The sequence below is a fragment of the Nuphar pumila genome, chromosome 2 (genome assembly GCF_984573655.1).
Source record: "Nuphar pumila chromosome 2, dmNupPumi1.hap1.1, whole genome shotgun sequence".
Taxonomy (NCBI): domain Eukaryota; kingdom Viridiplantae; phylum Streptophyta; class Magnoliopsida; order Nymphaeales; family Nymphaeaceae; genus Nuphar; species Nuphar pumila.
Window position 1 is genome coordinate 16,299,100 of NC_143250.1, and position 15,421 is coordinate 16,314,520.

General features: G+C 38.2%; 1 protein-coding gene across 1 annotated transcript in view; it reads left to right on the forward strand.

Annotated features, from left to right (window-relative positions):
- Positions 1–15,421, forward strand: part of LOC149844881 (conserved oligomeric Golgi complex subunit 2-like) — a 32,249-nt gene that overhangs the window by 11,397 nt on the left and 5,431 nt on the right. The window contains exon 2 of the mRNA XM_089995340.1: positions 7,804–8,022. Within this exon, the coding sequence (XP_089851466.1) occupies positions 7,804–8,022 (219 nt within the window). The remainder of the gene's footprint in view (positions 1–7,803; positions 8,023–15,421) is intronic.

The window sequence follows — 15,421 nt, forward strand, 5'->3', positions numbered from 1 at the left end:
AAATAGATCATCTATCCTTGGTAGAGGATACTTGTTCTTTATTGTCACCGCATTTAATTTCCTGTAGTCGATACACATACGCAATGACCCATCTTTCTTTTTCACGAACAACATCGGTGCGCCCCAAGGTGATACTGATGGTCGAATAAATCCGATATCCAACAATTCCTGCAGTTGATCCTTGAGTTCTTTGAGTTTGACAGGTCCCATCCTATATGGAGGAATAGAAATGGGCGTTGTACATGGAGCTAGATCTATCTGGAATTCGACTTCCCTATCCGGTGGAAGTCCTGGAAGTTCTTCCGGAAACATATCCACGAATTCCCGTACAATCTCTACCTCTGTGACTGAAAGTTTATCGTCATCCTCAGTCTTCATATAAGCCAAGTATCCAATCCAGCTCTTCTGTAGATACCGGTTGGCTTGAAGACATGAGATGATTGTCGGTTTTGCAAGTTTTCTAACGCCTTAAAAGGTGATAGTTGAGGTTTCAGGGTGTTGAAAACTGACACTTTTTCTTCGACAATTAATCATTGCAAGATGGTTAGATAACCAATCCATGCCCAAGATAACGTCCACTCCAATAAAGTCCAGTATTAGAAGGTCTACTGACAATAGACGTTCTTCGACTTGTACCATACATCCTTGGATGGCTTCATCTATATACACCGACTTCCCTACTGGTGTCTCTACTTGATACTTTATTTTTAGAGGTACCGGTGAAACAGGTAATAGTGCAGCAAAAATAGGGGTGATGAAACTATGTGTAGCACCTGAATCAATTAAAACCTATGTCACAGGGATTCGGCTAGCAGGGTGCCGCACCCGCGTCGACGCGACTCGACGCGGATGCGGGTGCGGCACCGGGAGCGGCACCGGGAGCGGTCAACCCAATCCTGGGTGCGTTGACCGTACCCAGGATCATTTCTGTCCATTTTTGTTTGGATTTTTAAAAAAAAAAAAAAAAATTTGCCCTACGAAATGGGCTGTGAAATTTTTTTTTAAAAAAAATTCTGCTGACAGCTGCTGACAGCAACTGCCTTTTCAATTTCTTTAAAGATTTTCTCTCTCCACAATAAATGACAGCAGTTGCTGCTCCTGCCTTTTCAATTTCGTAAAGGATTTTCTCTCTCCACAATAAATGACAGCAGCTGACTTTTCAATTTCGTAAAAGATTTTCTCTCTCCACAATAAATGACAGCAGCTGCTGCTCCTGCCTTTTCAATTTCGTAAAGGATTTTCTCTCTCCACAATAAATGACACTTGCTGACAGCAGCTGCCTTTTCAATCCTTTTTCGTAAAGGATTTTCTCTCTCCATAATAAATGATAATGATGGTTCTTTTTAGTAAAGGATTTCCACTGTTCTCCTGACGAAATGGGTGCGATGAAATTTGAAAAAACCCGCGTCGTATATATATATATATATATATATATATATATATATATATATATATATATATATATATATATATATATATATATATATATATATATATTTTATATTTTTGCCCCTGCCGCACCCCCGCACCCGGGTTTTTTGGAAGTGCCGAATCCCCGCACCCGCACCCGCACTCGCGCCCGCACCCGCACCCGCACCCGCACCCATGTGACATAGATTAGAACATGTGCACTAACACCAGAAATTTGGAGTGTACCTTCCACCACGTCAGGGCTAGTCAAAGCTTCCTGCAGAGTCGCTGCATAAACTTGTCCTGGAGCAACTGGTTTCTCCCTGGGTTTTGCTCCTTCTCCCTGTACTGGCTGGAGACATTTTCTTGCAATGTGTCCCATTTGACCGCAATTGTAGCATTTAATTTCTTTTCATCGCTACGACCTTCATGCTTGAAGTCGCAAGTCCTACAGTTGCTGCTCTTGGAAGGCGCTCCTCGGTATCGAGGTTTCTTAGCTTCTGGTTGTTCAGGCTTCTTCCCCTGCTGCTTATTGTTGTTTTCTGCACTGCTTCCCTCCTGTGACTTCGAAGATCTGTCGTTGCCTTGCCTCTTCTTGAAGAACCTTCGGGACGACGAACTAGTTTGTCCTTGTTGTACTTGCTTAGGTTTCTCTTGTATCTCCGTTTTTGTTGTTCGAGCATCCCAAAACTCGTACCGAGATGCCATCTCCACCAACCTGTCAAACCTCCGAATTTGCAGAGGTCCCACCATCCTCAGAATTTTAGGTTTTAATCCGCGCTCATATAGCTTGCATTTTTGCTTCTCAGTAGATACTAAAGCCTTCGCAAATCTAGATAATGAATTGAACTTTGTGGTGTAGGCTGCTACACTCATACTTCCCTGTTTGAGCTTTCTAAATTCTTCTTCTTTCTCCATCCTCTCGATCCTGGGAAAGAATTGTCTGTAGAACTTGTTCCTAAAGGTAATCCAGGAAACAAACTCTCCACTTCCCAGGACATCTCTGATGGATCACCACCAGTACTCAGCATCCCCAATTAAGTTTGATGCCGCGACCCATGCTTTCTGGTCCTCTGGGTACTGTATCACATCTAGTGCTTTCTCCGCTTGCATCATCCATTTCTCTGCTACTACTCCTCCAGGAGTTTCGTCGAATGTGGGCACTCTTATATTCTTGAACTTCTCAGCCCAAGAATTGCTTCCTGATGTTACTTGGTTTTGACTTTGATGCAGTGAATTTTGTAATAGCTCATACAAAATTCTTTTTGTGGTATAACTGGGAGGCACACCACTACCAACTGTAGCACGTTCGTGTCGAGGTGAAACTGGTGAAGCACCTCCACCTTCTGCTCTCATGCTCCTTGGAGGTAGACTATCTGATGCGTGTGGAGACACATGACCAATGGGGCTTGCAACACTTCTCTTTGCAGTGCCCTCATTCACATGCCTGCTTGTCTCTTGCTTACTTGAGAACCTCTTGACTGGTACGATGTTCCCTGATAAGTCCTCATACTGCAATATGAATAAAGTGATTACTAAAGTTTACGTTTGCTTCCACACAGGTTTGCACATTTGTCGTAAGAACTTACTATTTATTAATAAAAACAACGTTTTTACAATTTTTCACGGGTTCTTCCGTAATACAACCCACTACTTACTGCTATCACTAGGCAACCATAGGCCTTTATTACATGATTTAAAAAAAAACAAACACTAAGGTGTCGGGGTACGAGGGGTGTAAGTAGGTTCTTCTTCTTCCTCGGAGTCTGAAGGAACCCTAACTGGTGCTGACACTCCTCAGTAAGGCCATTCCTCGAAGAGGTTGCACTGATTCTCTTATTTGTTCATTCTCCATGACATTAGTGCCCCTACCTTGTTGCACCATCGACCCTTGAACACCCTCATGACCGGATGCACCGGGTTGCTCCTGACTTCTCCCGCTACTGGTAGCATTGCTCGGTCCTGCCCTATATTGGCCGAAACGTGACTTGCCGCAGCCCGAGCAACATGCTGTAGCTCCCCTACCACCTCGATTTGCCAGTGAACCTCTCCGGACGTGCCTATATGGAGGACGTCCTCGTGACCCTAGCGATTCTCCAACGGATGGTTGGAGTGGTGCTACCTCTTCCTCTCGATCATTGTACCCCAAGTTGTTGATTATGACTGAAACTGGGGCTGGAGAAAGAACGGGAGGTGTCATACTCCCCATTGCCCTAGTGACGTCCAGCATGGCCGTCACGAAGACCGAAAGGACGACAACCATCTGATCCCTCTGGATCACTTCAGGATGCCTCTGCCTCCCAGAGCTCCTACTGCCTCTACGATTGCTCTTGTTGCTACTATCGTTGTCAGTATCCATTCCTGCTAACAAGAGACACTCATAGTTCAGGATCTTCCTATGATTCTTTTGCTACATATTTCTTTAGATGGTTGTAATTATCGTTCTTTTAGGACCTTCAACTTATTTTAAATTCAAACAAAAATCTTCCTCTACAATCCAACTTTTCTTATTGAAACCTGGCTCTGATACTACTTGTAACGACTCGATCCGGGGCCTCTCGAGCCCGGGTTCGTGGACGTTAGTTCCCAGAGGGAAATTACTCAATAATCTCAAGAATAGCTCAAAATCGTGGCAGATTTTTTTTTCTTTTATTCAATACTTGAAGGTCCATACATCCATTTACAATATCATAACCATCCAAAGACAAAAGCAGAATAAAAAGTAAAGGAAAACCATACTTTTGATGTGGCAGAGTCGTACTAAGTCCTGTGAATGATGACAGCAGTCCCTGAACCTACAGTTGCAACCAAAAGAAGGGGGTGAGTCTACAACCCAGTAAGATTCCATTTACAAATAGACACGACCGTTGCAACTGTAGTGAGCTTTAAGCTCATAGTCTTAGTTTAGTTTGCTACTTATGCACACATGTTAGTTATGAGTTTTACCCCCTTTACCGCATCTCTATTATCATTTTCAAACACCTCTTCTACTCTAATCGGCTATTCCGGACATAGCCTCCTCGGGTGTAGCATCCCATGTAGACAACTCATAGTCTACAATGTTGGCCAGACTTATGAACCACTTACAAACAACGTAGTTTAAACCGGCCCAGACTACGAACACAGGTGCTGCAGCAGCTCGTCGGTTGCTCGCCGGGAGCGAAGGGACTCAAACGGTAGCTAGCCGAAGAGCCAGAGTGGCTATATCTGCTCCCAAGGTGTCTCAAGGAGCTATACCTGCCCCCAAGGTTTTGTGGTTCATGCTACGTCCTACATGTGTCTAGTGGGCAATGTTTTAACCCCTAAGGGTCACCTAGAAACATCTGAGATATTCCCAGGTTACTCACGAGGTACACACCTCAGCATTACCCTAGACCATGCTTCCTAGTAGAGTTCTCATCACACACCGGGTGGTCATCCTATAAACAACTTTTACTTAACATTCACATCTTGAATTTAGTGCGTTATACAATCCTCAATGTATATCCACTAATTACTTTTAACACATGTTTACATGCCTGAACTGTTAAGGATGACAACCCACCACAGATTAATTCACGACACTTACAATGCCCCTCCCAAGGCATAAGCGTGACATTTCTCAAGGTAATACCTACCATGAGACTTTGAAACTCTACCCTCAATTTTCACATAACACATCAATCTCATACATGCAATCATGTCATGCCACTTTTATTTCGTAACTCAGAAACTATGCATGATCAGGTTTAAGCATCACACTTGAACTTTATAGATTCTTACGCATGCAAAACAATGTCTCTTTACAATAAACAAAACTAGCATACTTGAAGCACATGAAATCATATATAAAGATGCCTAAACTAATTAACGTGTGTTTTAATCAACTAAGGAGGAATTTCCAAATGTTCACTTACCTGGAACGCTTAAATCCCAATTGCAACCTTGATCTGAAAACAACGAATACTTCGTATTACCAAAACACCCTTAAACTTAATTGTCAAACTCTGACTCCATTCTTTCAGAGTTTGTTCACACATCCCCTACTAATAGACTCTACCCAAGCAGTAGAATCCATGGATTCAAGAATCACATGGATCTAACTTCGGGGTACTTAGTTATGCCTTGTATGCTTTGTAAGCGTATCAAGGGCAAAATGATCTTTTTGCTCTTTCAATGACCTCTATGTCATCTTTACTTCATGTTACTTTAAGATCCATACACATAATAAAAATTTTACTACTCAGGTCCTCAACTCAACTATGATTTGGATCATGGATTCGGTATTCTTGATCTAAACCTACTTGAAAAGGGTTTGTCTGGATCTAAACCAGGTCGTCTAATCGAATCCGTTTGAGTTTTGGGTCCAAACTGAGATCTAAACCTGAATCTAATTTGTAAATGGAAAAATCGAGTCTTCGCTACTTCGATTTTTCCACCGTACTCGAAGAATCAATCGCACACACATCCGATCTGTCTCGGTCTAGACTTAGTCGGTTTGACCCATATTGGATCCACCTTTGGTTTGGACCGAATTGATCCCTCATTACAAACCCGACTCCATCTGCTTACTAATCAGGACCCGACTTGATCCGAATAGACTGAGACGGTCTGTCACGGTATATAGACCCGACTCGGTTTGTTAAGACCAAGTCGGTTTGTCAGAGTACTCAGACCCTAGCTCGGTTTGCGTTGATCTGACTCGATCCGGTCATGTTCAAACCAAGCAAAATGGCCGACTCAGTCTGCAGAAAATGCAGACTGATTCTGCTCTGCATAAATTCTGCAATAGTTCTGGCAACACCATTGTTGCCGAACTGTTGTAGCTTCTGCAAATGGCCGGTGCATGTGGTGATGAGGGCGGCGATCGGACATACTGCCTCCATGCGACAACCAATCCTCCCCTCCCCATTTCTATCACCAACGAGAGGCAACGACAGAGGGGAAACCCCTCTGTCGTTCTCCTTCTTCTATTGCAAGGTAGGGACAAGGTTCTCCCTGTCCCTATTTTGTTGCAACTCACCGGCAACTGTGAGGTTGCCGACGACCCCCGTGTTTAGCCAACCAACGAGAGGGAGAGGCTTACCTGACGGCGACTGACGACGGCTGCAACACTCCTCCCGATTCTCCCTTCACCCTCCCTCTCTGCTCCTCTGGTGATCGAACAGGGAAATGAGAGGAGGCCCCCCCATGGCTTTTATAGCCATGGGGGGTTGGTCGGTTACCCCCTCTCTCCTTCTGCATTAACTGGGGGCAGTCCGCTTCCTCTCCCACGATCTGCTTCGTGGGAGAGGAAGGGGCGTCGTCCCCCTCTCCTTCCGTAACCCCCCCACGATGGGGGGAGCGTTACAGTTTTTACTTTTGGATAAAAAGTTGAAAGGTTTCACGTTACGGTGACATTTTTGAGGTATATACACAAATAAAAGGGTAAAGCTGGGGGGAGGGGGGGGGGCAGAGAGAGTTGAATTGTTTTAATACAAGAGACTGCCTCTAGAATGTGCATGAGGCTGACTTTCTTGGTTGGTGGGTTATATGATTTTCCTCTCACATTAAAATGTTTTAAGTTGATGGACTTGATCCTATCTATAGTCTAATGGCTTCCTGGATTTGCATTTTACTTTCAAATGAAAGTGCGGTCCTTTATACAAGTGGCTTTTTATGTCGCCGGAAGTAAAAACTCTGAATTGGAGCTTGTTAGAGGCTCTTTGTATTGTTCCGTTGTGTTAACCCAGCCATCATACAGAAACATTTTGTTCTTGATTTTTTCCTAGTTAATAGATTCTTTTGGTTTAATAGTGGATCATCCATTAGGTGACTTGGAAGAATGATGTCCCATTTGTGCATAACCATCATAATGTCCTGGGGCTTTCCCAACCGCTTCACCGTGTTGAATGTTTCAAGAAATGTCAGCCATGATCAGATCCGTGCATCATATGGGTAGTTCTGATTTTGATAAAAAGTATACATACTTTAGGTAGATAATAAAACGATTTTAAAGGAAGCAACCAAACTCCAAGCCTATCCACCCCCCCTCCTTCCCCATTTTCTTCTCCCCTTTGGGTTCCTATGTTGTCTTGCAGCTGATCACGTCAAACTATGAAGGCAAGGTTTATCGTGGACGGGTCATAGGTGCTTAAAGTATATTGTCTATTATCTCTGGATTATGTGATGATTCTATCGGTGACTGTTTATCATCTTATTCAACTACATATTTTTTCTGGAACCGTGTTATGGTTAAGGCTGATAGGACACACATTTCTTTCTTTCATTCTTAGTCTAGAAGAAATATTAACAAGCTTACTTGTATAGTTTTTAATATTAACTCTAGATTCTTGAGGAGCATTCAAATATGGGTCTTGTTGAAACAATGGTTGGTATTACTATTTCATAATTTCTTTTCTTTTCCTCCTCCAGGTGGAGAAACTCATATTGGAGCTGCCTAGCATGCCTGCTGATTGGTCAAATGGAGATGCTGCTCCTGCTCCTGCAAACAAGAGTTCTTTTAGCAATATAACTCTTAATGGTTCTCAACATGTTGAGAATGGAGCAAACCTAAGAGAGACCCAAAGCATGCTATTGGAGAGAATTGCTAGTGAGATGAATCGGCTTAACTTCTATGTTGCTCATGCTCAGGTCTCTTTCGCATCCGTTATTTTGCTTTTTGCTTTTTGTTTTTTCTTTTCAATTGTTCTCCTTTTGGTTATGGATTATTTGTCTTACTTTTTTCTAAGATGACAAACAAGATTGCTAAGTGTTCTGCATCTTTGTCTATGAACGTTGTTGCATGAATCCTGTGATTTTTTTTGTATCAGAATTTCAAAAAATATTGGTTTCTTTTTTTGTCTTCTTATGTGCTTTTATATGCATTTTATTTTGTGATAAGGCCATAAAAAATTAGTCATATCTGTACACTTTTTCCTCATTAATAAAACCATAAAAATATTTCTTTCTAATGTTTTGAACCAGCTATTTGGTTCTTTTTATTTTAAATGCATAGCAGTTTTTTTTTTCTATTTTCTCTGTGCAACTTTGTATATGTTAAGTTGAATGATATGTTTAAATAATTTCTGAAGTTCTTCAAACTAGAAATTATTAGTTTGGATATATAATGATTGTCAACCTCACAAAATATATACATGCATGTATGTATGAAAGGATAATCTTTTGTTAGTAAATAAAGAAAGAATACATGAAAATACAATTTTCATGTGTATAATTATTGTCAACAACACAAAATCTAGGAGGATGCTTCATGTAAGCCTCTTTTTTCATGTCACTGTGCAAGTTTATTTTTAATGTGCTTTATCAGAATGCCAATTGTTGAGGCAAGCGTAATACTTGTTAGAAAGTGACTTGGAATACATTGGGTTCAATAATGAACCCATACTTATGCACGTGGAGTGCAAATATACCCATTAAAGGGAAACAACATAAGCACATAATGTGCTAACACATAAAACCCATAAAAAGGAAAAATATGACATAAAGTCAAATAGGCAAGGGTTCCCTCACTTTGTTGGACGGGTGGGGGTAAAGAAGTTAGTCCAAGACCATAAAATTAGGTTAGCCACTTGGAACATAGGGTCTTTAACTGGTAAGTTGGTAGAGTTAGTAGATGTTATGTGTAGGAGAAAGATTGATATTTTATGTCTTCAAGAGACCAAATGGGTAGGTGAGAAAGCTAAAGTGATAGAACCTTGGGGATATAAGATTTGGTATACAGGAATAAATAGGAATAGGAATGGAGTAGGGATTGTTATGAGTCGTCAGTTTATAGATAATGTAGTTGAGGTCCGTAGGAAGGGTGATAGAATTTTACTTATTAAATTAGTATTAGGTACGGATATTATTAATACATCAAGGATCTGCTTTAAGCCCTTTCCTATTTGCGATAGTGATGGATGAGCTTACGAGATCAATTCAAGAAAATGTACCGTGGTGTATGTTGTTTGCTGATGATATTGTTTTGATTGATGAGTCTAGAGCTGGGGTTAATGCTAAGTTAGAATTATGGAGACAGACATTGGAAGCTAGAGGTTTTAAGTTGAGTAAGAGTAAGACTGAATATATGGAATGTCGGTTTAGTAAGCAACGAAGTAGTGATGGGAGTGTAGTGAAGCTTGGTGAGCAAGATATACCGGTGAATGATTATTTCAAATATTTGGGATCCATCATTCAAAAGTATGGAGAAATTGATGGAGATGTAAATCATAGGATAAAGGTTGGGTGGATGAAATGGAAAAGTGCTACTGGAGTGCTGTGCGATCGTAGAATGCCATTGCGGTTGAAGGGAAAGTTTTATCGGACGACTATTAGACCCGCTTTACTATATGGTACGGAATGTTGGGCTGCCAAGAGACATCATATTCAAAAAATGAGTGTAGCTGAGATGCGGATGCTTAGATGGATGTGTGGAAATACAATAAAAGATAAGATTCAGAACGAAGAGATACGTAAGAAGGTAGGTGTTGCACCCATTGAAATAAGATGCGAGAGAATCGTTTACGGTGGTTTGGACATATTCGGCGAAGGCCTAATGATGCTCCAGTTAGAAGGTTGGAGAAATGGGAAAATATATTAGTTAAAAGAGGTCGGGGTAGGCCTAGGAAGACTTGGATGGAGATGATAGGAAAGGATATGAATGCTTTGAACCTCACCGAGGACATGGCGTTGGATAAAAATGATTGGAGGAAAATGATTCATGTGGAAGACCCAAAATGAATTTCTTTTTTTGGTTCATATCGCTGACCCCAATTGTTTTGGGATGAAGGCGTAGTTGTTGTTGTTTGTTGTTGAAAGTCATAAGTTGCATATCATTGAAGAATAATGGAGAAGGGGTAAAAACTCCATTACAATGGAGCATAAGCTCCCTCAAGAATGTTCAAAATACAAAGGGGAGAGCCCCTATTTATAAGCAAGAAAAGGAGCCACAAAGGGGGCTCCCAAGAGAGTCGTTGGGAGCCCCCAACGGTCACATATGTGACCGTTGGAGGCTCCCCAACGACTCTTTGGGGAGCCTCCCCATGTGGCACAAAAGCCAAAAATAAAAAAGGGAAAAAATAAGAAAAATAAAAAATAAAAATGGTAAATTACAAGCAATATTCCAAAGTGGAATATGCGCAAAACAGGAATTTACAGAAATACCCTTTTACTCGAATAAAGAATATATATTTATATTCATATATATATAAAATATATATATATACATATATATATATATGTATATGTATCTATATATATATGAATATAAATATATACGAGATTACAAATGACGATAATACACATATTTTAACATCCCCCCTCAAACTTTGCGGGGAAAAACCCGAAAGTTTGGAAAAACAAAGGGAAGTCTGGAGACGAAATCCAATTCTTCAAAAGGTTTTAAGGAAAAACTCCATCTTCATGACAGTTTGAGCTAGATCTTCAAGTCCAATTCCCCATCAATCGAATCCATGATGTATCTAATGTTCCACATCTTAGCGATCCTGTAGAAAGTCAACAAAGAAACAAGTAAAACATATCTTTGCACTTTTACTCAAATGGACCATTTCTAACTAGCATAATTATGGATGACACATGTTAGAAATTATGCAAATTATGCAGAAATGACACTAAAGTTTCAAAATCATACATCATGTTAAAACAAACTGAGCGGAAGTAAATTATGCAAAAATAAATTGCAAGAATGCATAATGCATTCATAAGGTCCAACATTGGACAAATATAACCCCATAATGGGGAATAACAAAATGATCCACGAAGGGATACCACAAGAAGCCTACGAAGAGGCATAAAATACATATGCTTTATTGAATGAGAGCTCAAAAAAGGCCATAAAGAGCATATGCATATACTTATCATTAAATGAATTAATACTCAAAGAACTCATTAAAACATGTAATGAAGTGCCAAACAAGAGAAACGAAATCTCCAAACATACTTTAGGCAAAATAAACCCAAGAGTTCACAAGGTTTTAAAATCATTTATGAAAGTCATACTTAATTGACAAAATACACATTTTGCATATAAGGGTGGCAAAAACCATAAGCACTTAATATATAGATTAAATGCTAAGAAATCAACTTGATATGCATATCAAAAATATGATTTACTTGAAAAACACAAGTCATGGATGAAATTTTGCAAATTTCAACAATAGTTTATCCATTACAAACAACTTTCTCATTAGTCCTCCAAAACCCATAAATCAAGTGTATAAGCTACTAGATCAAGAATATAAAGCCATTAAAGGCCAAAGACACACACAAAGGTATGTAAAAGAATCTCTTGTCTACATATAATAATACTTGAAATAAGTACATCTACGACAAGAACAAGAGAATACATGCCAACATGGACTAAAAAGTATCTCTTGTCTACGTAAAAAATACACTTAAAACCAAGTATGTTCAGCTACTAGAACAAGAGAAATAAGCCAACCATGGGCTAAAACATAATACATCTCTTGTCTACATAAGACGACATTTGAAATGAGTGAAATAAGCCAACCATGGGCATACATCTAAGCGACTAGAACAAGAACACAAACGCCAACATGGACTAAGATCACACACGATGGTGTGAATCAACGTGTCTTGTCTACATATAAGATCACTCAAGACAAGTGTGTTCAGCTACTAGACCAAGAGAGCAAAAGCCAACAAAGGGCTAAAAACACACGAAGGTGTAATAAAATTCTTGTCTACATATGATGACACTTAGATAATGGGCATAAAAGGAAAAGACTTTTGAGGCAATAAACTTGTAATGAAAATAAACCTCGAATAAAACAATACTCCTTTAAAAATGAATTCTCATAACAATAACATGCATGTAAAAAATATCTTCAACAAGATACTATAATTGATAAAATAAAATTCTTGAGAACAAATGTGTGAACATACACACACCAAGAACACTTAGAATACTTGTGCAAAATCACAAGAACACATGTGCACAATGAGCACAACATACGGAATCACAAATGTGCAAATGCACTCATAAGATTCATAAACAAATAAAAGGTTGGGCTATAATCCCAAAACATCTTGATTTTAAATGTACCTTAAAACATTTAAGGTTTCAAATACCATATGTCCATCACATTTACTTAGAAGCATCCATAATATCAATGGCACAGGAACAAACTAGTGACACACTCATATATCAAATCATTCTAGAGTCCCAAGGTGTCCATAACTCACCTCAACCACCATCTATAATATGGTAAGTGGACAATCTAAAAAGACATAACAACGAGTGTCACACTCATAATTAGAGATCATATACCAAATCATTCTAGAGTCCCAAGGTGCCCATAACTCACCTCAACCACCATCTATAATATGGCAATTTGGACAATCTAAAATGATATAACACGAGGTGCCCATAACTCACCTCAACAAACATCTCTAATAAAACAATAAAAAGGCCAAAACAATGATGCATTAAATAACATGTGATGGACAAACATAAATGCCACAAAAGGGCAATAAACACATAAGGAATCATTTTCCAAATAATTTTTTTTTACAAAGAGGACCGATTAACAAATTGAATCAAAGGTCCAATATAATCCATCAAAACAATTTTGCATAACCACGAAATATGCTTAATCTTCAAAAGAAGTCATGTACACCAAAAAAAAAGGCTTACTATGCAACATAACATGAAATATTAAGCAACATCATGTGTATGAACCGATTTGGAACAAACAAGCCTTAACTATGAAAGACATAAGGTGCAATTAAACGGTGAAGTTGGTGAAGTTCAAAAATAACAAACTTAGGCCAATATAGGCATTCATAAAGATGGTGAATTTCGAAAAACTTATGAAATCTACTATTTCAACTTAAAAATGATAAACAATCATGAAATCTTCATAAAAGAGTATATACTCACAAGAAGATTATAAGGACCGAAAGGCTCCTTAAGGAGAGTTTGAACAAACAAACATATACAACTCCCAAAGAAGGAGAAAACTCCATTAAAGTGGAAGAAATCCCAACAAAATAGATTCATTAACAAAACCTTATGATAAATAAGATTGTACTATGGCTTAAATAAAAAGTAAACATTTATTGAGGAAAAATTTAACACTCTTAAGTTTTATCGAAAAACATGACTTAATAGATTATTACCTACTCCTAATGAAATAAGTACACAATAAACATTAGTGAAGACCATAACTTTTGTAATGAAATATGCGGAAAAGCAAAAGAGTGCATTAAGCACTTACAACATTCACTAATGAACAAACAAAAGGGCAAACACCCAAAACCCACAAGAGACAATCACAACATAAAAATATAAATGTCTCTTATTGAAAAGAGAGAGAACTCTCTAAATGTTGAAAACATCCTTAAGAGTGTAAAGATAGAAAGAAAATCACCATATTCCATAAGACCATTTTAAAACTTAATTCAATCGGTATTAAAAAAAAACTTTCTTAATTAAATGTTGCTCGTATAAAACGGACACATAATATGGAATTTTTCATATATGCCAAACATTTTTCAAAAAACTATATTTCACAAGCATTTTAATCTTAACATACCTTTCTTTAAAGACTAAACATTCATATAAAGGTATTTTCATAAACAAGGTTAGGTTTAAAATGTAAACTCAAAGTTCCAACGGTCATAAATTTTTACCGACCCATTAAAGCAAGTTTTGAGCAATCATATATCTAATTTTTCGCCAAACAAGTTATCATTTAAAGTTTTTCAAAGAAAAACATACGAAAACGATTCAATGGAGTAGCAAGAAACTCAAAAAAGACATAATGACAAAAATCACACACAAAGAAAAGAACATATTCCATTCTTCATATAATACTCAAAGAAATAGAATGCATACCGAATAACTATAAGAAAGACAATAGAGAGAAATGAATACTTCACCAGTTTTCTTTAACAAATTCTTGAATACCACGCTTCCCGATGCATCAAAGAGCAACTCGATCTCAACCTTGCTTTGATACCATGTTAGAAAGTGTCTTGGAATACATTGGGTTCAATAATGAACCCATACTTATGCACGTGGAGTGCAAATATACCCATTAAAGGGAAACAACATAAGCACATAATGTGCTAACACATAAAACCCATAAAAAGGAAAAATATGACATAAAGTCATAAGTTGCATATCATTGAAGAATAATGGAGAAGGGGTAAAAACCCCATTACAATGGAGCATAAGCTCCCTCAAGAATGTTCAAAATACAAAGGGGAGAGCCCCTATTTATAAGCAAGAAAAGGAGCCACAAAGGGGGCTCCCAAGAGAGTCGTTGGGAGCCCCCAACGACTCTTTGGGGAGCCTCCCCATGTGGCACAAAAGTTGAAAATAAAAAAGGGAAAAAATAAGAAAAATAAAAAATAAAAATGGTAAATTACAAGCAATATTCCAAAGTGGAATATGCGCAAAACAGGAATTTACAGAAATACCCTTTTACTCGAATAAAGAATATATATTTATATTCATATATATATATAGATATATATATATATATACATATATATATATATATGTATATGTATCTATATATATGAATATAAATATATACGAGATTACAAATGACGATAATACACATATTTTAACAATACTATTACTGATCTTACAAAAATGGTCCTTTGGTTCTATATAAGTCTTTGTTCATTATATATACATACACGTATGTGTGTGCACAAGTTTGTGCATGTGTGTGTGAAAGGATAATCTTTTGTTAGTGAATAAAGAAAGAATACATGAAAATGTCATTTTCCAGGAGTCAACACATTCCATGTTTATCTGCAATCCCCTAGTCCTTATTTCTAATAAGTTGCATACTTTTTTCTGCCACAACTCTCATCCTTCTCTTATCTCCTTTGCTTTGACGTCATTTCTTGTTCTTTAATATTTCACCCTTGAAAATCTTGAAAATCTATGCAAAGTTCTGAAATTGTCTGTCTTCAAATACGATGATTAGTGTGGATAGATTGCCTAATATTTTTTGGCATTTGGTTTTCTTCAGCCTTCTATCCTATCTGTTCC